At 43.8% G+C, this 23,199-nt stretch overlaps 4 protein-coding genes across 11 annotated transcripts in view; 1 reads left to right on the forward strand and 3 right to left on the reverse strand.

Moving 5' to 3' along the window:
- Positions 1-4,025, reverse strand: part of LOC129170319 (phospholipid-transporting ATPase ID-like) — a 21,214-nt gene extending 17,189 nt beyond the window's left edge. Inside the window, exons 1-2 of one of the 2 annotated variants that reach the window (XM_054757733.1) lie at positions 3,354-4,025; positions 156-366 (exon numbers count right to left, since the gene is read on the reverse strand). In XM_054757733.1, coding sequence (XP_054613708.1) covers positions 156-366; positions 3,354-3,356 — 214 coding nt within the window. In that variant the 5' untranslated portion in view covers positions 3,357-4,025. The remainder of the gene's footprint in view (positions 1-155; positions 367-3,353) is intronic. The other variant, XM_054757734.1, reaches the window with a different exon arrangement.
- The window catches only part of LOC129170323 (proteinase-activated receptor 3), a 17,660-nt gene extending 1,977 nt beyond the window's left edge, over positions 1-15,683 (forward strand). For 2 of the 4 annotated variants that reach the window (XM_054757748.1, XM_054757750.1), the window contains 4 exons: positions 8,433-8,481; positions 8,560-8,579; positions 11,700-11,816; positions 13,109-15,683. In XM_054757748.1, the coding sequence (XP_054613723.1) occupies positions 11,753-11,816; positions 13,109-14,172 (1,128 nt within the window). In that variant the 5' untranslated portion in view covers positions 8,433-8,481; positions 8,560-8,579; positions 11,700-11,752 and the 3' untranslated portion in view covers positions 14,173-15,683. Of the gene's footprint in view, positions 1-8,432; positions 8,482-8,559; positions 8,580-11,112; positions 11,817-13,108 lie in introns of those variants that run through there. The other 2 variants (XM_054757749.1, XM_054757747.1) reach the window with 2 other exon arrangements.
- On the reverse strand, positions 4,028-7,444 carry LOC129170341 (proteinase-activated receptor 1-like). Its single transcript, XM_054757773.1, has 2 exons — positions 7,375-7,444; positions 4,028-5,262 (listed from the first exon to the last, which is right to left on the reverse strand). Exons 1-2 carry the CDS (start codon positions 7,442-7,444, stop codon positions 4,028-4,030), a joined length of 1,305 nt encoding a protein of 434 aa, XP_054613748.1.
- The window catches only part of LOC129170321 (synaptic vesicle glycoprotein 2C-like), a 61,613-nt gene continuing 45,858 nt past the window's right edge, over positions 7,445-23,199 (reverse strand). For 2 of the 4 annotated variants that reach the window (XM_054757743.1, XM_054757741.1), the window contains exons 16-18: positions 16,199-22,938; positions 8,414-8,493; positions 7,445-7,701 (exon numbers count right to left, since the gene is read on the reverse strand). In XM_054757743.1, the coding sequence (XP_054613718.1) occupies positions 22,755-22,938 (184 nt within the window). In that variant the 3' untranslated portion in view covers positions 7,445-7,701; positions 8,414-8,493; positions 16,199-22,754. Of the gene's footprint in view, positions 7,702-8,413; positions 8,510-16,198; positions 22,939-23,199 lie in introns of all 4 variants that reach the window. The other 2 variants (XM_054757744.1, XM_054757742.1) reach the window with 2 other exon arrangements.

A 23,199-nucleotide genomic window follows, 5' to 3' on the forward strand; every position in this document is an offset into this window, starting at 1 on the left:
GACAGTGAACGCACTGGGTTACGTTTAATGACAGCCTGACTGGTTCATGTTTCTACTTTTTTATGGTGACATCACAGTTGAGTTGAAAACGTTTGGTTAAATACGCCGTTGGTCAAGCTGTGGTTCACCTGATAGAATGACAAATGAACGCATACCTGAAACAGAACTGAGGCTTCCGGGTCCCTTATGTCTTCTGCTCTTAGAGGCACATGGCTTAAAGAAAGACACACAGGATGGAGGAGGCGGCGACGGAGGAGACACCAGTCGAGGTTTCAGGTTCAAAAAGGAAGCGTTGTGGTCCCTGCGAGCCTCCCGGGTGAGAGCTTGAGTAAACAATGAAGTGATCTTTGGACCTGGCTGGTCACACTGGATGGGTAGTAAAACAACGGTAGAGATGAGCGGCTCTGGCCAATCAGAAGCACCAATGTGGGTGTGATTTGGCTTGGCAGGCATGCAGCACACCTTGAGGGGAGTGCACTGAAACGAGTGTTCCATACGTATATGATGGAGTTTTGTTGGTTTTGAAATACATCGTAGTCCTATTTATTATTATTTGTGGTGGTCTAGGAAAAGCTTTGTTACTTTGTTGTAAAAGTCTCATCACCTTCTGTTGAGCTTGGCTGTGCAATCCTCCATCTTGACGGTCAAATTCATTCATTCGTTCAGCAGAGCGTAAAAATATTTCTCATGCATTTGACTTGTTGCTGACTCAAGCTAATGCTACTGTTTGTCTAGTTCAATAAAGTTGTTTTGTTTTTTAAAGCTGGCACTGGCTTGACAGCGACACGTCGTGATGTGCGACACCACTGATTGTGTTTCCCATCTGATACTGAGTAAAAGTCGGCTGGTGTCGGCAATACTGATCCAATACTGATGCTTTGTGCAAATTCACCTAAAATTCATGTGTGCAGCTTCTAGGACCTACCTGACATTCCTCAAGGTCAAGGTCAACTTTATTCCTGACAGTCCTTTCTTTTTATAAAGACAGTTTCTTTTTTTAATATTATGACTTTATTCCCAATTTCCCCCAAACTTTTTTCCCCCAAATTTTCTGAAATTTACAACTTATTTTGTTTTACAACTTTTTAAAAAATGCAAATTTTCGAATATTGAAACTCTTTGCTAATAAAATTCTATTTTTCATCATATTACAAGTTTATTCTTGTAAAATTGCAACGTTTTCTTAATTAGTTTTCTCTTCTCTTTTTTCTTGTAATATAACTTTCCCAAACCTAATTTTCCAAAAATGACAACTTCATTTGTTGTGTTTGATTCTCAAAATATCACGACTTAAAAAAACGGTCTTGTTTAACATTTCACCATTATGCTACTAGAATGACAATCATGTTTCTTCATATTACAGCGTTATTCCTGTAAAACCACGACTTTTTGTCATCAGATGACTTTTTCTTTTAATATTTTCACTTTACTCATGCAAAATTACTGCTGATTTTTTCTGTTGTTTTTTAGTTTTATATTATTTATAATGTGCCACGGGCCAATTGAAAAAAATGGCCCCCGGGCTGCATGTTGGACATCCCTGAACAATTGTTCGATGAGAGACGTAAATAATCCTTGAATTCATGTGTGTACATTCAGGATGATGTTCCAGCATTCGTTAATGGCCACATTTGTCATGTTTACTTTGTAGAACAGCGTGGTGCTAAACTCCAGCTGGCCAAGTGAAACGCCGTAAAGCTCACATATGTTGACTCAGCGGGGAGAGTAAACACTATTACCCCGTTGGTGATGAAAAACACCAACTAATACTTATGTTTATTTTGTATTCGTCGCTGTGTAGATGTCGTATTGTGCTGCTAAAAGAGGTCAGTATTAAGTGCAGTCTGTCATCGTCACAGCTGAGCCGTTCTCATCTACGACCAAGACCATGAGCCGCCGTTTAAAGACAGGTCATGTGAAACAAACGGGCCAGTCACGGACGACGACGAAGCCGCCATGCAATCACACCGCTACCCGGCGTCTGTCAACATGGGGTCTAAAGTGCCACAGCTGCCACAGAAAAAGTTTAATCGTCGCTCGCTGTTTTGCGGAAGACGTCTTGTCAATATATAATCCATCGAATGCTTGAACGTCAAAAAGAGAAAGCGCTTGAATCCATTGATCGTTTTCAACTTTAAGAGAACACTTGAAGTTGAAAGACAGGAACATTCCAATTGTAAATACATATTCTGATGTACAACTGGACACTTGATGACATGATTGAGCTGATTACTGGACTAAACAGGTTACTACTAATACTTACTCGGTGCTTTGTCGCCATCTAGTGGCTAAAAGGAGAACTTGCCCGCTGACAGTGGTGCACCTTCACCTCCTGCCAGCAGAGGGCAGCAATGAACTGTTATCTCTCCATACAGTATGATAACCATGTTTACACACGGATAAGAAAGTGGTTTGAAAAAGGTGTTTATTTTCACTTACGTGTTGACACGAGCAAAGAAAAGTGCAACGCAAGATAAGAGTATAAGTTTAACAAGTGCAAGAGAACAACAACATACGAGAACTATTGACTTTTGATTGACGTGACAATGTAGCAGTTCCACTTGCAGCTTCAATGATCTTGTGCAAAACCAGTATTCCTTCATTGTGTTTAACTACTTTCAGTGATTTTCACAGCTCTGAAAGATACATACTTCACTCTATCATCGCGACTTTCACTTATGAACACATCTTTAAAGGGTCCCTGACTGATGATTCATCAACTTAAATACGTTATATATTGTTTGTTATTATGTTCAACATTGTTCGATTTTTGAAAGTGAACATTAAATTCTCAAAAGTTACATTTATAGTTCATGGCGCAAGCCATGACAAAGTAGCTCGCAGCTCAGCCTCATTTCCTTAAGTGACGTCATCGGGTAAACAAGCGCTTCTCGAGGTAGACAGTCGACTTGGTTCAGTATATTTTTCATCAAAACAGTAGGCATGCCAAAATGTTGTGTTGAATGACCACTGCGTCAAAGTTGCCACAGAACGGAGTAAGGCGGCATGGCTAGGTGAAGTATCGAAGTATCCTTGGGCAAGATACCGAACCCCCAGCTGCTTTAGCGCTTTGAGTGCCGTGGAGATGGAAAAGGTCTATACAAGTGAAAGACCATTTACCATTTAAGTCATGTCTTGTTTACATCTAAAGACTATTCCACGATAGCGACAAGGCTGCTACATGTTATAGAAACATCTTTTGACAGCGATCTGTTTACTGTGGGGGTCGGTGGCGGCGCACATTTATCCACATATACAATCAAACAGGCTATAAAAAGCCGTTTCTGCTCATTAAGAAGCCGATTGAAAACAATAATTCAAGGATAAGCAACTCCAGAGTAATTTACACTTACCATCCTGTGTTTTGAAGGGGACCAATCTTCATCTCCATGTCTTAAGGCTGTTGACTATTGACACATGGCTCAAATCTTCGCTCTAATCACTGTAAACGTCCTCTGTCTCGTACGCCGCCATGTTTGTTTGAAGCTGAACTGTGAGAGCTACAGTATCTCGTCGTGGGTGGCGCCATCAACTACAAGTAATTGTTGAGAATTTACCTTAGGAAAAAAAAAATGGAACAATGTAGAACATAATTACAAACAATACGTAACATATTTAGGCAAAGCTGATAAATCATGTGAGGGACCCTTTAACGAGTGGGTTTTTTTTCTTTTGTAGTAATAATAGTAGTAGTTCCTTAAAAGCAGTCCTGTCATATAGAGGATCTTTGGTTCTTTAAATACTATTAAATGTGGTCCAAACAGGTTCCAAGCTGTTGGTATTTCATGTTTTTAAAGTAGGCTTTAAGGAAGAGACCTTAAATCCTTCATCTCGTACAGCGATGGAAACACCTGGAATCAAAACTGTAGTGCGTTTGTAGACGAGTATGACTGACCCTTGAACCTGGTTCCCACATTGAGAACACACAGGCTTCCAATGGTGGTGGGAATTCACTTTTTGTGTGCTTGAACATTGAAAGACCCTCAAGTCCATTTGGTCAGTTGGCTTAGACATGGAGCTCTAGTCGTCAGACCACAAGCTTCTTGTATTCACCGCCGAGGTTCCCTTGCAAAGAATCCTGTTTGGTGACAGAGGCGTTGATCCTGGAGGTGTCCGTGCGGCCCGACTTGAGAATGGTTCTGGTGCTGGATCTGTACGAGTCCGACGAGGACCTGCTGAAGCTCTCCGCTATTTTCTGACACCTCAACAGTCCGGCCAGCTCTCTCTGGCACTGAGACGAGCCAAAGAAATAGAGCAGCGGGTCCAGGAGGCAGTTGAGGCTCCCCAAGCAGAGAAAGACCAAGTAGGCGGCGTAGGAGTCTTCAGGAGCGTCTTGGACCCTCCGGTGGAGCTGCACGTAGTGGAACAGCAGGAGGCAGTTTGTGGGTGCGAAGCACAGCAAGAAGATCACCAGCACCGTCAGAGCCATCACCACCGCCCTGCTTTTTCTGCGGGAGCGGGCGGGCACACCACGAGGGACCGCGCTCAGAGACCAGATGACGCGAGCGTACGATACCACAGTCACCAGCAGGGGGACTACGAAGAGGGTGCAGCACAGCGTGATGAAGAACGCCTTGTAGCGCCCGATGAGCTGGTCAACGCTCTGGACGTCGTGGCAGGTGGTGATGTTCAGCTCCTTCAGGTGCACCGTCTGCTCCGAGATCACCAGAGGCACCGAGGCGGCCAAGGACAAGATCCACATGGTCACGCAGGCCGCCATGGCGATCCGAGGCCTCCTCCACGTCAGGGAGTCAATGGGGTAGACCACGGCGAGGAGGCGGTCCACGCTGATGCATGCAATGAGCAGCACCGAGCAGTACATATTCCAGTAGAAGGCGGCGGTGAGCACGCGGCACATGACCTCGCCGAACATCCAGTTGTTGCCACCAAAGTGGTACGCCACCTTGAAGGGCAGCAGCGAGGCGAAGATGAGGTCTGCGCATGCCAGGTTCAGCATGTAGACGGCGGCCGGCTTCTTGGGACGGATGCGGCGGGTGAAGGCCAGCACGGCACAGATGTTGATGGGAACGCTCACCAAGCAGACCAGCGTGTAAAAGGACGGGATGAGGATCGTGGACACGCGGCCTCTCAGGAACTGCAGCGCCGCCTCTGAGATGGCAGGCCCCCTAGTGGTCACGTTACCAACTCTCGAGGTACGCTTCACCTTCAAGTCCACATCGTGGCCGTAAAGGTCGCCAAGAGTGAAGGGTTCATCTGTGATGGTCACGTCGAAGAGGCCGAATGTTCTTCCTCTTGCACTGCCTGAACAGGAAACACGTACAGAATGTCATATTTTTATTGGCACCATATCAGGAGAATGTTACAACAATTCCAAAATATAGGTAAACATTTTTTAAATATTAACTCATTCAATACCAAAGATTTAGTTATTCATTTTCATAATCCCGAACGGCCGATCCCAACAACGAATTTATACGTCTTTTATGTTTGTTTGTTTTTTTTTTTGCTCGAGAGGCAAAAAGAGGTGATGACGCAACTCCCCACTAATGAATTTCATTTCACAGCAATTTTAAGCCATAAAAACGACCACAAGGTGGCGGAAGTGCATTTGATAAGAGCTCGGCAGACATCATGTGAGTGATGACATGTCATGTCCATGACAGGAAGGAGGAAGTGAGGGAGCCTGGAGGCTTAAGGTTACGCATTGTAGGGAAATATTAACGCATGCCCATGCACACACACGTGCACACACATAGTTCAGTTCCACATGTGAAGATTGTAAATAGTTCATGGTGTTATATTTGTAAATAAAGTTATTTTGATGTAAAACAACCCCTTTGTGTTGTTCATGTTGGTATAGTTTAGATATTTGAGCTGTCGCAAAAGCAAGAAATGTGTGTCAAAGTGAAAGTTACGCTTGAAATGTATGAGCTGGTTTTCTCCCTTTTTTAGTCAGGGACACATATTTTCCTGAAACTTGCTGTACCGATGTTCTACTGCTGATTACCAAAGAACAGAAAAAGGTAGAAACAAACTTTGATTTCTGATTAAAGACAAGAGTGTAATCTTTCTTTTGGTGGGTTCCATGTTTATATAGCAGCCATAGAACACAATATTCTGTGTGCCTCGAAAGATCAGTCAAAATCGTCTAAAATGGCCGCTACTGAAGGGAGTTGTCTTTTGAAAAACGGCTGGGATTGATTGCGTTAAGGGGCTCAGAATTCCTGGCAGCACCCCCACTAATAACATCCAATTGAAGACCTGCATAAAAAAAGCATTTTAAAACATAATCCTCACTTTTGAGAGAGATGTTGGGTTACTCCATTTAGCAACCTCAGAAGCTCAAAATGTTAGGAACGCCTCTCAGTATGATGCAGCACACCACGGCAAACCCGACAATAAACGTACTGTTGAATTACGGTTTGTCTCCTTTCTTCGCAGTACAAGAATATACTGAGGAAAAATCATGTCATTTTAGAAGCATAAAGTTGACATATTAAAGAAAAAAGATATTTTCTGAAAGCAAGAAATTATGAGAGACAAAACAAAGAATGAAGTTGCAAATTTTGGAAATTATGCTGGGAAAAAGTTATGATATTAGAGTCGAGTCATAACATCACGTGAAAAATGTTGTCATCTTACAGGAAAAACATTCAGTCATTTTACAAGAATAAAGTCATAATATTCTGAGGAAAAAACATTACTTTTTAGAAGCATGAAGTTGACATATTAAAGAAAAAAAGACGTTTTCTGAAAGCATGAAATTATGAGAGACAAAACAAAGAATGAAGTCGCACATTTTGGAAAATTTGTTTGGGAAAAAGTTACGGTGTTAGGAGAATAAAGTCATCATATGTTTAAAAAAAAGTTGTCATCTAGCAGGAAACAAAGTAACCATTTTACAAGAATAAAGTGAAAATATGATGCGGATAAAGTCATAACATTACAAGAAAAGGAAAATGTCGATGTTGAAATATTTGTAACCAGAAAAAATTGCAAAAAAACAGAAAAATTGAAAAAAGTGTAATTTAAGGAGAAAACGATGACACCAATATGCTTTTTCACTTCTAACACAAAGCTGAGATGTGTTTCTTTACAAAATATCAAAGTGGCCAAGTTGCATCCTTTTTTTTTTTCTTTTTTTTTTTACTTTTACTAAAAAAAATATTTCTGTCAAGCTTGAATGTTTTCAAAAAACACAAAAATAGTTTTGAGAATGACTCAAAGAGCGGTGATGACATCATGCCGAGCGCCAACCATGCAAACATCCACATTCCAATCACGATCAATACAAAGGCTATCGATACGTACAGGATGCTGCATACACGGGGAAGTGGAAGTTCAATCGTGTTTTGATGAATAGGTTTTGGACTTGACTTTTTTATTAGTGAAATAGATTTAAAAGCCACTCACTGTTCCCTCCTGCAGCCGAGGCAGCACACAACAGAAGTAGCAGGAGCGTTCTTGGGACGTCAGCAGGCATCCTGCAGCTTGAAGAACAAAGCCCAAAAAAGTCCAACAAAGCAAATCAGTGTCCGAGTCGTTGATGCGTAGTGGACCTTCTTTCTGTGTGTGCTGCTGGTGCTTCTCTTTCGCATGATGTTCTGCTGGGCCCGCCCCACCCCTCAAAGTGGGCCCCAATCAGGAGAGGACTCAAAATTCTTTTGGGATGACGTCACTTTTCCGGTCATTCCTGCAACCGGATCTGAATCTGATCCAGTGAGACTTTGATCAATCTGTCTGAAATGATCCAAAACAATAACATTCTTAGTGATGATGATCCTAATGACAATTATAATAGCTAAATACATAAACATCAATATTTACAGTATTATAATATAAATGTAGATATAGAACTATTCATCTCGAAAGATATTTTCTCTCTCTCACTGGCTGTAGAGGCGCGATAAAAGCTAGTTGACTTAAATGTAGTATTTAAATGATATTTAAATGTATTTCATTTATTACATTACAATACATACGATGCTGTGTTCTACTATACCACACTGCATCATAGCATCCTATGCTACTTCAAATATACAAACACTAGCATATACAGTATGTACTGTATATGAAACAAATATATGACTTTGAGATGCACGATATCTGTTTTTTTTAGATTTAACTGTACTTTGTGCACAGCTGGAATAGGGCTGGGCGATACGGAATAAAAGTCATATCCCGATATACTGTATTTATATATCTTGATATGTTTTTTCTTCCACAAAGTTAAATCCAAATATGCGTGCGAAGTTGTTTTATTAAAATGTACAAAAAAAGTTTATAGAAACAAAATAGTGAGACGTCTGCATCAAATCCAGTTGATATCGGTATGAATTATATGCTTGATTCTTATATAAAAAATGCTTTAAAAAATATCTATATTTTAATCACCCAGCCCTAACCTGTAGGTAAGAATGACCTGAACAAATTAGCATTTGACCAACTGTACCTGTTGATTTGTTGGTCAGGAGAACCGGAGTACAGAGCGGGAGGAGCCACCTGGCGAGGCCCAGCAAGGTACGCTGTATTCTGCGGCACAACAAACCTAAGAGTAAGAGTATGCAGTATTGTTCAAGTATCATTTACCACTGACAGGTCCTTCTGATCCCATTTAGGTGAGTAAATTATCTCAGGTCCTTCACACGTGCAACAAATGGTATGAAGAGCAGCAGCCATAAAGTGCAGGGTGCAGTGCTGTGAACATTAGAAAACAGTTACACTATTAGTCATGGTCTGCACACATCAGGCTGTTAACACCTGGCTGAGTTCTCTTCGCTCCTGACTTGGAGGTCTCAAGTTTAACCGGGGAGACTTAGCCCTTTAAAGGGAGTAGTCAGGTGGGAGGTGCGCACACTTGAAACAGAAGAAGTGAAGAAGGTGTTGCACTCCTGGGGTAACTCGGATTTTAACACTAAGGACAATTATGAGTTTCCAGTTAGCCTAACATGCATTTTTTTTGGAATGTGGGAGGAAGCCGGAGGACCCGGAGAAAACTCACGCACGCACGGGGAGAACGTGCAAACTCCACACAGAGATGCCCAAACTGGGACACGAACCCGGTTCGTCCAGCTCTCCTGACTGTGCGGCCAACATGCCAACCACGAGGCCACCGTGCGGCCCTATTTATTCGCAATTTTCGTGGAAATTATTATGATTGTATTTTACATGATATTCAGCTAAATACAATAGTCCACTCTCCTCAGCTGTTGTGTGCAACTTTCCCCCAACATACTCTATTTGTCTAAGGGTATAAACCGCCATCCGGTGCCCATTGTACAATAACAGCACTTTAAAATCACTTAATAACGTGATAATGATGCCAAAATGTGATCGCAGAGGCCCTCTGTGGTTTTATGGTTCCAAAGTATCCACACACAAGTAACCATGTGGCTCATTTGATTAAATTGAAGCCCATTTTCCTCCTCCCTTTTAAATGTAGCAACAACAGAGCAGAGCAAGAGGTCGCGGTGTACTCCTCAACCGACAAAGTCATTTCAGGATCCAATCCAAGTGGGAGTTGAGCGTACATGCAGCAGGCGCACCAGACGCCAGAAGCTTCATTCTTCTTTGCTTCCCAGCGTAACATTTGTTTGTTTGTCGGCAGCAGAGCGACGACAGGAAGAAGCCGGCGTACGTACGCCAACATGCTCACAGAGCTATAAGCAGTGCGAGCAAACACGTCCTCCGTGAACAGACTGTCAGACATCTGTGGCGGGGAGACGGGAGCCTTGTCTCCCATAGGAGGGGTCTTCTATTTTTTTTTATGACGCAAAGCAGACCAGTTTTTTGTTTATTTGTTTGTTTAACACGTACATGAGCTCGCTACTGGTTTGAAGCGATCCACAAATGTTTAAGGATTGGTTATGATATTGGGTCTTCTCCCCCACAGCAAGGATATTGCTGCATTTAAACATAATACAGATGCTTCGCTTTCAAGGTCGAATCAATCCCGTTATTTTTTTGTTCCCACTCAACTGTTGATTTGAACCAATCCACATCAATTTCTTTTTTCCGAGCAGGAATGCTATTGATTTTGAATTACATTCATTCGGACAAGCTACGGGGTGAAAAGTAAAAACAGATCGATACATGTTGTGCTCGACTCCGATTTTTAATGTCTGGAAAAGTGACCCATTACTCAAATTTTTTAGGGATTGGTTATGGTATTGTTGTTTCTCCTCCCCATAGCAAGAATACTGCTGATTTTAAACACAATACAAATGCTTCAGTTTGAAGGTCAAATCAGTCCTGGTTGTCCTTTTTGTCCCCACTCAGCTTAAGTAGCAGGGGTGACAGGACAAACACCAGTCACAAATTTAAACCAATCCTCATCAAACCTGAAGAAACTGTTGATATTTTGTCAAAGAAAGAACCCAAATTAATGTTCCTCATCTTTTTATCACAAGCTTTTTAAATGTTGTCCTAATGAGATAAAAGTGCTTCCTGTTGATTTACCCGTCAGGAAGACAGCGCACTCATTTGCTATTTTGGGATCCAATGACAAATATAAACTAGCCCCCGTTTGCCCAGCCGCCCCTTTCCCTTCAAATAAGCGAGACTGCTGTTTTTCCTGCTGCCATGACGTCAGCGGCAAGGAGAAAACTTCAGCGCAGCGGGGATGTAGGACTCTCAAAACATCAACATGACCCCCTGCTTGCTGGATGAAGAGTCAGGCCACATGTGTGAGCAGCAGGGCCGGTTCTGGGCATGCACACGGGGTGGCAGTCAGAAATGTGTAGGCGGCATTAAACATACACATCATGCGCCAAAACATTGTTTTGTTCACGGCTTGGGTTGCTAGCTGTGTGTTCAAGTGGATTGCACTTTGTCAGGCCTGTCCCACCTGAAGACTCAGCTCCTGCATTCATCTTAAGTGGATGGCTCCAATAATGTGAACCTAACAAAGACTTTACTATCATCAATATTTACAGAACTGAAAGGTAGTCTTGTGAAAAAAAACAATGAAAATCACCATTTTATAACCATAACAGTTATATAACGCAACACAAGTTGCATAACCAATACAAAGCAGAACATTTGAAACTTTTTTCTTCTTTTTTTTCTTTGTTGCTTTCTCTCCTCAAAGTCCACTCTGTCTTGAAACGTGTCACCACGATGTCTTGGCTCATTTGCATGCCAACAGTGACTGTTCACTGAGGGGGGGGGGCATCCTGGCCTGTGAAGACACATGCAGCACGGCCACGGAGATGAGAACTGAGGGGAACTGTCTTGTGCTTTTTCTGGCGGAGTTTTCACCTCTGAAATTTTGATTCGGGGGGCGAGCCATTTATTGTGACATCTGAACTGGACCAGGTCAGAACTTTGTTGAGTGGAAGCGCGGCCACCGAGGTGAAAAGTTGACGAGCCACGCAACGAGACGGTGCCCGGAATTGAAGGAGCTCATGTTGAGACAAGCTTATCGTTTCCAGGCAGATATTTCCTCAGCACGTATGACCTCACGCCACATGCGGATCATATTTCCGGGCCAACATGGAGATAAAGAGCTTACTCTTACTACTCTGAAGGGCTAGAATTTGGAAAAAGACTAGTAAAAAGCAGGTGTGCTGTGCAGAGTTGTCACCTTTGAACATCATAAAGCTGCGCTGCAGTAAAAACCATAAACAGAACGGGAGGAGGGCTCACTCTGGCTGTTAAAGCAGAGACCACCCCACGGTCACATTCGCCCAGCAGGTTATCACTGTTAAGTGTGTTTTTTGTTTTTGGCTGAGACGCAGAGCTGAGCAGAGGACACGGAGTGCAGCCGCATGCGGGTCCAAGACGAGAAGCGATGGGGAAATATTTATTTTTCCTGATTTTTGTCCTCTGCCTGTGTGCTACGCTCCAGACCAAAGGTAAGAGACTGGGGTAGAAGAACAGCGGCTTCAAGTTTGCTTTGACTTTTGCTATGTGGTGAATTCATTTGTTCCATGGAGAATTAGGACTCCTACACCAACATGAGTCTAGAATGAGTCGTCATCGTCAAGTATCGCGGAATGAATGCACTTTAATTTGTCAGTCATATTTGGAGAGGTACTACAAAAAGTTTAGGACCAAATTTTAAGAAAACAATATCCCCTATCATTATAGTTACCTAAAAACTTAAAATAGTGGTTCATTTTTTTGTTTGCCATCTTATTAATTTCCAGAAATTCCAGTGGCAAAATGCTGATTTTGTGTCATCTTCAAATTTCAAAAGGTTCTCAGTATTTAACACATTTTTGTAATCGTTCAATGTATGCGACAAACACATTTTGTCCATTTAGGGTACATTTAATGGTCATGAGCTTTCGGGTGACCGAAAGGACGAGATGGCGGGTGCAAGCGGCCGATATGAGTTTTCTCCGTAGGGCGGCTGGGCTTTCCCTTATGGGCGGCGACATCGCCTCTACTCCATTCATTCATTTTCAGTGGAACTTGCGCGATAGGGCGATTATCGAAATTCATGCGTGTGAGTTTGTGTTGGTGCGTGTCATCGTGCACACGCTGGCTTGCGGTGCGATCACAGAAAGTTGAAAAACGTTCAACTTTTCATCACTGTCGCCCAGACAAGGACAAATCAGCAGGAGTTTCAGTGATCAACCAATGAGTGGACAGGATGCTCATCAGTACGCTATACTTGCCGTGTCAGAGCTATTTGACATTTCTAAAAAAAGAAAAAGCGGCATGGGAACTGGATGTCAGTTTGTCTTCAATACTAGCAAGATCCGGTATGAGCAGGAGTACTCGATCAACACCGGCCGCTTTTCCTCCTCTGAACTACTTTGATATCCCCAAATTCCCGCCACATCTGACAGCCAATCAAAACCGTCGGAGACTCGTACATTTCGTTCTGGATGTGAACACGTCGCTCACGGGTTTCGCTCGTCGCCGCCCGTGTACATGGTTTGCTACGCGTTGGTGATGAGTTTCGCCATTCGCAGTCGTTTATCACCTCCCGTGAGTGGCACCCATTAGAGAGAAGGTGAGAAGCGCTGTCTTTCGGGCGGTTCTCTTGAACTTCGGGCTGCTCCGCCGCACTGAGAGGAGCAAGATGAGGTGGCTCGGGCATCTGGTCAGCATGCCTCCCGGACGCCTCTCTAGGGAGGGTATTATTATTTTAGGTCAGATGGCGCTAATAATTGTACAATTCTTGTTTTTGTTGCAGACACAAAAAAAAAATCCAAACAGCCTAAGAACACCTCAGAGGTCCTGTGGCCCAGAACCTTCAAAGGCCACCCAGTCGAGCAAACCCGACTCTCTGTGAACTGGACCCAAACCCCCGGTTCACCGCGCTCCCCTCCGAGGCTGCAGTTGCTAAGCAACAGCACAGCAGGGTACCTGGATGGCCCCCTAAGCACCAAGGTCATCCCCACTGTTTACATGCTGGTCATCGCTGTCGGGGTCCCCGCCAACGTCGCCATCCTGAGCACGCTGGCCGCCAAGGTACGAGAAGTGTCGTCAGCCATCATGTACAGCAGCCTGGCCGTTTCAGACCTCCTCCTCCTCGTCTCGCTCTTCTTCAAGGCCCACTATCATCTCCATGGAAACCACTGGGTGCTGGGAGAGGCGGCCTGTCGGGCGGTGACAGCTTGTTTCTATGGCAACCTCTACTGTTCCGCACACACGCTGGCCTGCATCAGCATCCAGCGCTATCTGGCCGTGGGGCACCCATTTATGTACAAGCGTCTCCCCAAAAGGTACTACGCCGCCTGGACCACCTTCACCGTGTGGGGGGTGTTTGGCGCCGCAGTCCTCCCCGAGCTGCTGGTCCAGCAGAGCTTTTGGATCCCCGAGCTGGGCCGCACAACCTGCCACGACGTGCTGCCCCTGGATCTCAGCTCCCACGTCTTCCTGCTCTACTACAACCTCTTCCTCACCCTCGTAGGCCTCCTGGGACCGCTCGGGGTGACGGTTCTGTGCTACGGTCGCGTCATGTGTGAGCTGCAACGCTCGCACCTGGACTGGGCCGCCTACATGAAGGCCAGCTCTCTGGTGTTCGTCATCTTCCTGGTGTGCTTCACCCCAGCTGGGGTGGTGCGCTTCCTCCACTACGTGCAGCTCTTTGTGGACGGGACAGAGGGTTCCTACATCTTCTTCAACGTGGCCGTGTGCCTGTGCTGCGTGCATGCCTGCCTGGATCCCTTCCTCTTCCTCCTCATGTCTAGATCTGCGGGATCCAGATTGTACTACGACGCGTCCAAGCCCACAAGCCTGAGCGTGTCTTCTTAAACACTTCACGTTGGTGGGTCGTGTGCTATTTAGTTTGCAACAGTCTGTAACCGCAGCCACATAGTTGACAAAGTTGAAAACAGGCCACTTCATTAGGAACCCACCTTTCAGGCCATACCGTGTGAAGGACCACCACACATTATATCACTGTGTAGCAGGACGGTCTTGTCGGAAAGGGGTGTGTTGCCTTGCTGTGGTCCGGCTGTTACCCAATCGCTGCTCGTGGTCGCCCTGTAAAGCGAGGCGGTGCTAGTCTGTCTCTTGCTGAGTGGTGTTGAGGTACGCCAGCTTTCTGGTCACCTCTTGGTGCCGTGTGGGGGGTATGTAGCAGTAGTTCATTGTTTTGCCGAGATAACCCCCCGTTTTACTAGGCCAACTCACGGATTGGTGCGCCCATCTCCTACTGGCAAGTACCGCACCACCATTAACGGTAATAAGCAAACACGCTACTGCTTGCCTGCAGCATCTGGCTTTGGCGCCACATGCCCTTTACGTCGTCAGAGCCCAGGAACCTCCCCCTGCATGCCGGGATTTGACCCTTTTTAATTACTTGGCTTTCTAGGCCTTGTTTGCCGTGCTGTGATATTGCTGCATGTGTTTATAGTTTCATCTTAATTGTATTTAGTGTGTTTACATTTTAGGGTTGGCCATCGAGTCTCGAGCATCGATGCAAACCGGCACGAACATTCCGATTCTCCCGGGATTGTTGAAAATTTTATTTTCGATTCCTAGTTTTGATGCCCACTTTACCAACCGCAAACCCAGGGTTTCAGGAAATAAAGGACGGGAGCTACGGCTAGGCAAGCTAGCAACAGTGAAGGGACCTTTTCAACTCACACAACACACTTCCGGCCTTCAAAATACGAGTGCTATCCTGTTTACTTGTATTAACAAAATAAGGGTGTCATAATAAAATAGCGTATGCTAACAATGAGGCAGCATAAGTATACGACTTTTCAAAAGCAAACATCTTTTGTGAAAGTGTACTCCTGTAAAAAGAAACGCCAGAACATTTATATTCAAGTTGAATAGTTTGATATTTATATATATATACTTATATTTACACAAAGATCCCTGTGAGAAATTCGTAGTAAAGTTGATAAAAAGTTCATACCAAAACATTTTGGACATTTCATCCAAAAAGAACTCTGGTTAGCGCCCTCATTTAACCCGCAGGTTTGGGCCTTTTATGACGCCACCTTTTAAAAGCATTTGAATCGAGAACCGTTAGGAACAGGAATCTAAACGAGGAATCGTTCAAATTCAAAAGATGCCCAACCCTAGTTTACATGGTATTATATCCTGCCTTTTATTTGGGGCCTTTTTGATTGTACATTTGTTGCGTCCCCATGTGACAGCGTTTGAAATGTCTTTACTCCAATTGGAATTAAACAATGTGCTACTTGAAACCATGTCTCATGCCTCACTGGTGCAATGAACCAGAGCGCCTTTTTGGTGCTGTCAACTGTTTGCTTCAGCAAAATTCCCGAGGTGGTGGCGTCGGCTTCTTGGGAGTTGCTAAAATCCACCACTGCACGAGCTAGAGTTGAGATGTGATGTACCACCTCCCACGTGTTGCGACAACTGGACAGGTCTCAACGGGGTGGAAGAGCGTGTACCATGCTAGCAACCTGCAAGGCTACGTTGAGCCAGATGTAAGCAACAGGCAGGCACGCACTTTTCCACTTCATTTGAATGTTAATTTGGCTTTTTTGCCATTACATACGTGAGACATCATGTGAGACATCATGTGAGACACTGTGACAGGTAAGAATGTGCCCTTTTGCCTTTGTCAAGTATTACAGTTTAAGATTTTTTGCTTTTTCTTTGACATTTTAGGACACAGCGTACGTGAGACTTCTTCTGTTTTACTGTTTTTTAACGTTTCTTGAGCGTTTTCTGTGGCTTTCTTTGGACACCACTGCATACGGGAGACATTTCGCTATGCAGTTATTTGGGTTTTACATAACGCACGTTAGCTAATGGTGGCTAACCACAACTAAGCATCAAACGTTAGACAACTTACTTTTGATGATTTGCGTGGCCCTGCTTTTTCCATCCATCCACTTTCTATGATGCTTATCCTCATTCGGGTCGCGGGGGTATGCCGGAGGCTATCCCAGCTGACTTTGGGCGAGAGACGGGGTACACCCTGGAGTGGTCGCCAGCCTTTGCTTTTTCCTGCCGAGTATTTGTGAGCGATGACAGAGTCTGGGAACATGTCAGCAACAGCAACATGTCAACAAACTTCCAAACACCGTATAAAAAACATGGGCGTGTCCGACCCGGCGCTTTTTTAGGTAATGATAATGACTCCCGGGATTTTAATTTTCCCGGAACTTCGGACTTTGGAATTTTGGACTTCCGTTGAGGAAGGTAAAACATACGGACTAGGAGGACGCCAGTAAAGAAGGGCAACATCAAACTACCATGACGACCGGGAATACGGCGACGATGCCCACTCGGTGTGTCTGCCGATCTGTTGTTTCCGACAAAAACCTTCATTTTTCGTACCTAAAAGCAAATCTTACCTCCTCACTTTGGCGGCATCCATGTGCAACGTCACCGGGCGCATTTATGACGTCATCACTGTTTTATTTCCTCATGTTTGTATTAAACTCGCTGTGCCTTGAATAATTACTTTTTCTTTTTGCAAAATGACGTGTATATTTTCTGATACATTTGGGTTTTTTTGCGCGCCGATGGGCGGGGCCTCTGGTTTATAAAAGAAGGCCTATTCCAGGCATTCAAAGTAGTGATGGGCGATAACAGATTTTTGGATTCGATACCAATTCCTTTTTTGTAGGGCTGTCAACGTTAACGTGTTAACGGACGTTTCCTTCAACGGCACTATTTTGTTTGACGTGCGCAGTGAGCCTCGGCCCACACCGTAGTTTGAGGAAACGCAGCGGTGGAAGTGGAGCCACAAGCGGGAAAAAATATTGAGGAGAAATGAGCAAAGAAGCGGGTATTTTGAATGTTAAGTTTAGCTTCAAAGCCCTGGCAGACGGCTCCCACAACAAGAGCAAAGTTATTAGCATCTACTGTTGCTGTGAGCCGAGTCGTCACGGAGTACGTCGACTGCCAGGGAGAAGTGAGATGGTGGAGCACTGCCAGGGTTTTTTTGATTGGCATTTATGCCGCGGTACCTTGGCAGACAAGCGTCCCAACTCGTTTTTTTGGATGCAAGCCGTCTCTCGGCTGAGTTTTTGCTTTGAACTGCGAGCTCATATTTGGGTTACGAGCTGCCAGTTACCGGCAGGCATGGCGGAGGACAGCTATTTGGGGGCTTGTGTCAATGTGACCATGGCTCAAGATGAGCATTAGCATAGCATTAGCGGCACTAGCATTAGCGAGGCACTGGCTAGTCGCCGGGAAAAATTTTAAACACATCAGCAAAACATACAGTATGTACATTATAGAGATCTAATTGATCTTATTCATTATGTGTTGTGTAAAACTACGACAGGAACATCAAATGAATAGCCACCATCCACCAGCATGAGCCTGGGGTTTGTGCACCATACAAATACTGTAATGTGTACTTCAGCACTCAGTCAAGTCATCAAATCTTACCTTCATGCATCCCCACATAGAATCAGCATTTGGACCAAATATGAGGTGAAAGAAAAAGGATAAAAATACAGTATAATAGTCTATCTGTGCGGCATCAAGTTAGAAGGTGCGTTCAACGACAGCCAAAGTTGCCGCTCACACTGTGGGATTTCTAACTGTACTTTATTTTTTGAACAAAATAATAGCCCATATTTCCAAAAATCATATGTCCCTTAACATAAAATTTGATGTAGTTACAAATGATTTTACTTTTTAAGTGCTTTATTGTAATCATTGCTCCTGAACGTTTCCCGTGGCTTGGGGACCCCCGCCTCACAGCGTGCTTGGGGATCTGATGTGCTCTTAAAATACATGTACATCAGCAAGCGTAACCGTTGAATGGTATCGTTTGTACACTGTATCCGAATCCAAGTATAAATTGTTCTGCTTTTAAAATATATCGTTTTTGACTCGTGTCATAACCGGTGTAGGTCGATGCGTATCGAATCGTTTGCCACAGAGATTTACATCCCTACGTATTATAAAAACTTCTTTCTGTGATTAATCTACGTTAATTATGAGTTTTTTATAGACAAAATGTGATCAATCACAGTTAAATGTTTAATCGAATTTCTTTACATCCTGGTACCACTACTTGTGTGATTTTTTTTAAACCCCAATAAAACAGATGGCAAATACTGGCCATTTTAAAATCAAGGTGCTTCCCGTTCCCTTGTCTGTCGCTGACTGAGCTCCAAGCTTTACTTTAACAACTAATTGCTATGCGAGTTTGCAGTTTTGCCTGTGATGATCGGACAAATACAAAAAGCTTCCTTAAAAGTTTGTCTACTTTGTTTTATATGCTGTGCGTTGCATGTTTATCGGCCGTAAACGTGATTTATTGGACTGCCTCGTCTGTGTCTGCTGGCTTCAGATGCTTTATGTCGTCGTGACATAATCGCTACGTCAAAATTTGTTAAAAATATTTAACTAACGTCTAAACTGTCTATAAAATACTGGTCCTTCTTCCTTTGAACAATTTCAGCTTCTCTCTTCTCTCAGTGACGACGGTGGCATTTCCTGGACTTCCTGTGACAGGAAGCAGTGAGACACGTCTGCAATCACAAAGAACTGAGAAAATTACTTCCTGAAAAATGAAAAAAATTGTTTTTTAGGAAAAAAAATACACACTACAACTAGAATGTGGTTGCTGTTGTTGAATTAAGCTGTTTTTCCTCACCTTTTGTGACAATACAACCTCAAAAATAAGTAAAAAACTAAACAAAAAGAGTATTAGCACAGTACAGTAGTCATTAAAAACAATCTCCAAAACAGCATTGTGCCAATACTGCCACCTGCTGGTGAGCATATAGAACAACAAAACCCCCAAAAGGTGTTCAAATGCGACATTTTATTTGTAACACCAGAGTGACGCACCCAAGCTTTTCTTATTAAAATAAGTCATCCACCGGCAGCACAACACACAATTATGTCAACCACACGTGTGTGACATCCTTCAACCTGGCATCACAAGTGAAGGAAGGACAGCGGGGACACAGAGAGGAAGAGGACGGATCACAGACGACGATCAGGACTTTTGTAACAACCATGCAGGGGTTTGGCTCTGGAAACAGGAAGTGCGAGGTGGCATCAAGAAGCACCCTCATAAACAAAGCTCAATATGGACGGGAAAATGATGTCAAGGTTTAAAAGGGGTCGGTTCACTCAACTCGCTCAAAAATGTGTGCAAAAACCTGACGCCACTTTCCAGCACAAAAATAAAATAAATTAAAAAACAGCACAACTTCAAGACTGAGAAAATAAAGCATTCGTGTGGTTTTGTTTCCGCATTTCTATCAATTTCCTGTGGTTCTGTCGCAGTACGGTCACCAGTCATGGCAAATAGGAAAAAGAAATGTGATGATGACCATAGAACCAGAAATGGGTTACAAATGTCATTTATAACACTGCCTGTACAGTTAAAAGCAAAAGTGCACTTTTTGGGGGGGATCAACAATCCTTATGTGAGACATGAACACACTTTTCTGTGTGTTCTAAAGATCTAAAAACAGCTAAAATGAGGCAGCTAATTCATGCACGTACTGGGACACACCTATTCCACCTAGAAAGTCTGCTATTAAAAGACCTCCAACAAGGTTTTATGGTTTATATCCATGCTGTGAGCATGTAGTAACACGTACATTCATGATAACATGGAATACTTACAGTATTTTGGTCATTTTATGCATTAGCAGAACTTCCTACCTGGGCGCACTGATTTCACATAGCATTGCTACACCTAGCGTTAACTTTTTCAAACTCAAAAACAAAAACACAGCAGCAGTGGCGGCAGCTCCAATGTGTAGCGTTACCTTTCACTAGCGGCCTGAGGCGCTGTGAGCAAGTGTGTGGTGAAGCTAGTCACTCGTCGGCCAGGAGCTAGCCAGAGTGCTATGGCAAGGTGTCACTACGCATGCAGCGTAGTTCTTCAACATTAACAATCTTGCTGCAGCTTGATTAATTTTTTCCAGAAGCGCAATACTTCCGTCCCATTACGTGCATTCTTAGCTGCCTCTTTTTAGCTGTTTTTATACCTTTAGGACGCACAGAAAAGAGAAAAACGTGTATTCATGTCTCTTAAGAATTGTGGATGAAATTACAAAAAAAGTGCGCTCTTCCTTTGCGGACTATTGTCCTGGAAACAATTATGTTGTACCTTAAGAGGTTCCACTGTCAGACGCAAGCCATGTGGGTGCGCTGGCCCTTTAAAAATGGCTTTTCATCTTATCAGAATGCAGAGATGAGCAATGCGACAAAGCAACAAATCTCTCAACCAAGTTTGGGAGGCGAGAGAGACTCCGCATGAGAGAAAAGGTTTTTGAGCTGTTCTAGGAGGGAGGAGGCCACACCAGACAAAAGAAAGACACAATCTGGAAAGTGATGCGAGACAGAAGAGGAGCTTTCAACGGGAACACAACACAGACAAAAGGGGGAAGCGGTTCAGAGCCTCACACGCTGCTGCGTTAAAAAGAAAATGTAAACTTTTTTGTCACTCTAGAAATGCTGCTGCTGAGTTTTCAATATACTACCTTTTTTTTGAAGTCTACATATATGGCCCTGTTATTTTTGCAAACCAAGCACAAGGGTTGAAAGGTCACGCTGGAATGATAACGCAGAGGGGTCTCATGTGGACGCTACAGAGTGGAATTTAGTAGGAAATCCTACAAAAAAAGCACACTCGGGTTTATCGCTAGACTTTTTTACAGCAAAAATTGCACCCAAACTTCAAACACACAAGACAAGTTTTACTCACGCCCAACGATTCACAAACAAAAATCGGTAAGTTGTCTGCAAAGGTAAGTATGCTCCGAGTGTGGTTAGCTAACATTAACATGAGGTGACCTGTGTTAAAACTGTCACGTAACTTTTGTCACTAATCTTCCGCCTTGCAGTTCCACATACAAATGTACTCTTGTTTTGCAGACGGAAGCCAGTCAACTTTCTGAGAAATGGCCTGTAATTTGCACACCACAGCAGCAGGTGGCGCTGTTGATTCAATTTAAGGCCGCCAGGACGATTTTAATTTTATTACGCTTCATGTGCGACTATGATGCGTAATGAACTGAGTATGCATGCATATTTGCGTATAACCGTTGCTAACAAAAAGACAGACCTCTCAGTCCCTCCGCTTGTATCACACAACAACGGACAGGTGAGAGCGCCTGGTGATACGAACGGAGACGAAATAACGCAGAGCGGCTGGGAGGTCCGCCTTTTCTATTAGCAACGGTTGAACGCATATTGTTTCTTTGAGAAGTTTGTGAATGTTTTGTGTTTGCAAACCACACCGAGTTGGGCTGTGACTCGTTGGGCGTGAGTAAAAACACGTTTGGTGTGCTGGTCAGGTTTTGGCATGACTTTAACGCCATAGCATACCGGATTATGTCCAAAACAAAACAAGTCTTGTGGCTATTACGACATAAAAATTTTCCATATTTTTCCCCTCACTCAAAATGCTACATTTGCTATATTAACATTTTCAAATTGGCCACTGTTACTGTAAATTATTTTTATAACGTTGAATGACATTAATAGGAAATTTGAAAAACGTTTTCAAGTTGCCATAGCATAACGACAGTTTCCTATGACTTGTGTCCCACCGGGGGACTCATTGAATTCCTGTCTGTTGGACGCGTCAGACATTTTCTGTGTGCTTGCAGCAGTGCTTGAGATGTCAACATGGGCCAAATATGGTATCTCTGTCTTCACTTTTGATGACGTTAGGACATTTTTGTTCACAGGAGGGCAGCTTACCTTATTATCATCGAGACTGCATTATTGACCTTTTAACCCAACTAAATCCGTGGGGCAGTGGGCAGTACAAATACACACGGCAGCAAAACAATTAAACAACAGTGACAAAAAACACGTATACAAAGAAAAACTGGCTTAACACGGAAATAGTGCACATGCTTTTCATGGGACTGCAAAAAACCCGTAAACAAGTGCGTAAACAGCCGCAGAAATTAATAAATAAATCAACAAATAAAGACACTTGTCACAGTATTTGAGGCGTGCAAATTACGTGGCGCTTGTGTGACGACGACTTCCAGGGAATCCCTCCGTGAAAGTAAAGCTACAGCGCCCTGTCAGGTTGAAAAACGTTCTCCTAGTGCAGCTTCAGTGCGACACTGCAGTCATGAACTAATGCACGCAAGGTGCTGTGCTCGTTTCAACCACCACATCAGGAAAGGTCTGCCTCTTTGAAATGTGCTTTGATGTGTAAATATACTTTATCCAGCTACGTGATGCAGCACAGAAGCAGAACTAAAAGGATGCTCAGACGCTTGCACACCTTTGAATAAAACTTGGAAGAGAACGCGACGCCCAGCCGAAATTCATCAAGTTCAAATAATGTGCATTTGCAAAATTTTGTGACAAAGGGGGGTAAAGTAGCTTGCATCGCTGTTTGGCAAAACGTAGCGTAGGCCTGGTAAACAACACACACACACACACGCTGCTCAGCTTCACATGAGGACGTTGGGCCGAGTGTCTGGCAGCCGCAGGCCCACTAGGCCACCGCCGACCAACACGCACGACGCCAGCAGGATGGGGATGGCCTTGGTGATGCCCACCAGCGAGCCAAAGATCAGGTTGCCCAGCACGGCCGACAGCTTGCACATGGCGTTGCAGAAGCCGAAGCCGGTGCCTCTGCAAAGACACACGTTCCATCATTCTGGACACCTTGTTGGAGGAGGTATCAATCATTCGTGCTCCAATTAATGCCTGTCATTTCACTTCCTGGGGTTCAAAGCGTGCGCGAAAAAGTAGCCGCTTGTATGCCAGAATTTATGGTAATAATAAAAAAGGATTCCAATTATCATCTGCTTCCTTTTCCTTTTTACACTTCAGGTAAATAAACGCCCCATCTATAATTAAAGAGTATTTTTACAGTACAGTAGTCCACCTCAA

The sequence above is a fragment of the Dunckerocampus dactyliophorus genome, chromosome 17, assembly GCF_027744805.1.
Source record: "Dunckerocampus dactyliophorus isolate RoL2022-P2 chromosome 17, RoL_Ddac_1.1, whole genome shotgun sequence".
In the NCBI taxonomy this organism is placed as follows: Eukaryota; Metazoa; Chordata; class Actinopteri; order Syngnathiformes; family Syngnathidae; genus Dunckerocampus; species Dunckerocampus dactyliophorus.

Coding starts and splice junctions, on each gene's coding strand:
- LOC129170341 (XM_054757773.1), bottom strand. CDS start 7,444: ATGCCTGCTGACGTCCCAAGAACGCTCCTGCTACTTCTGTTGTGTGCT. Junction 5,263..7,374: donor CTCGGCTGCAGGAGGGAACA/GTGAGTGGCTTT, acceptor TTTCCTGTTCAG/GCAGTGCAAGAGGAAGAACA.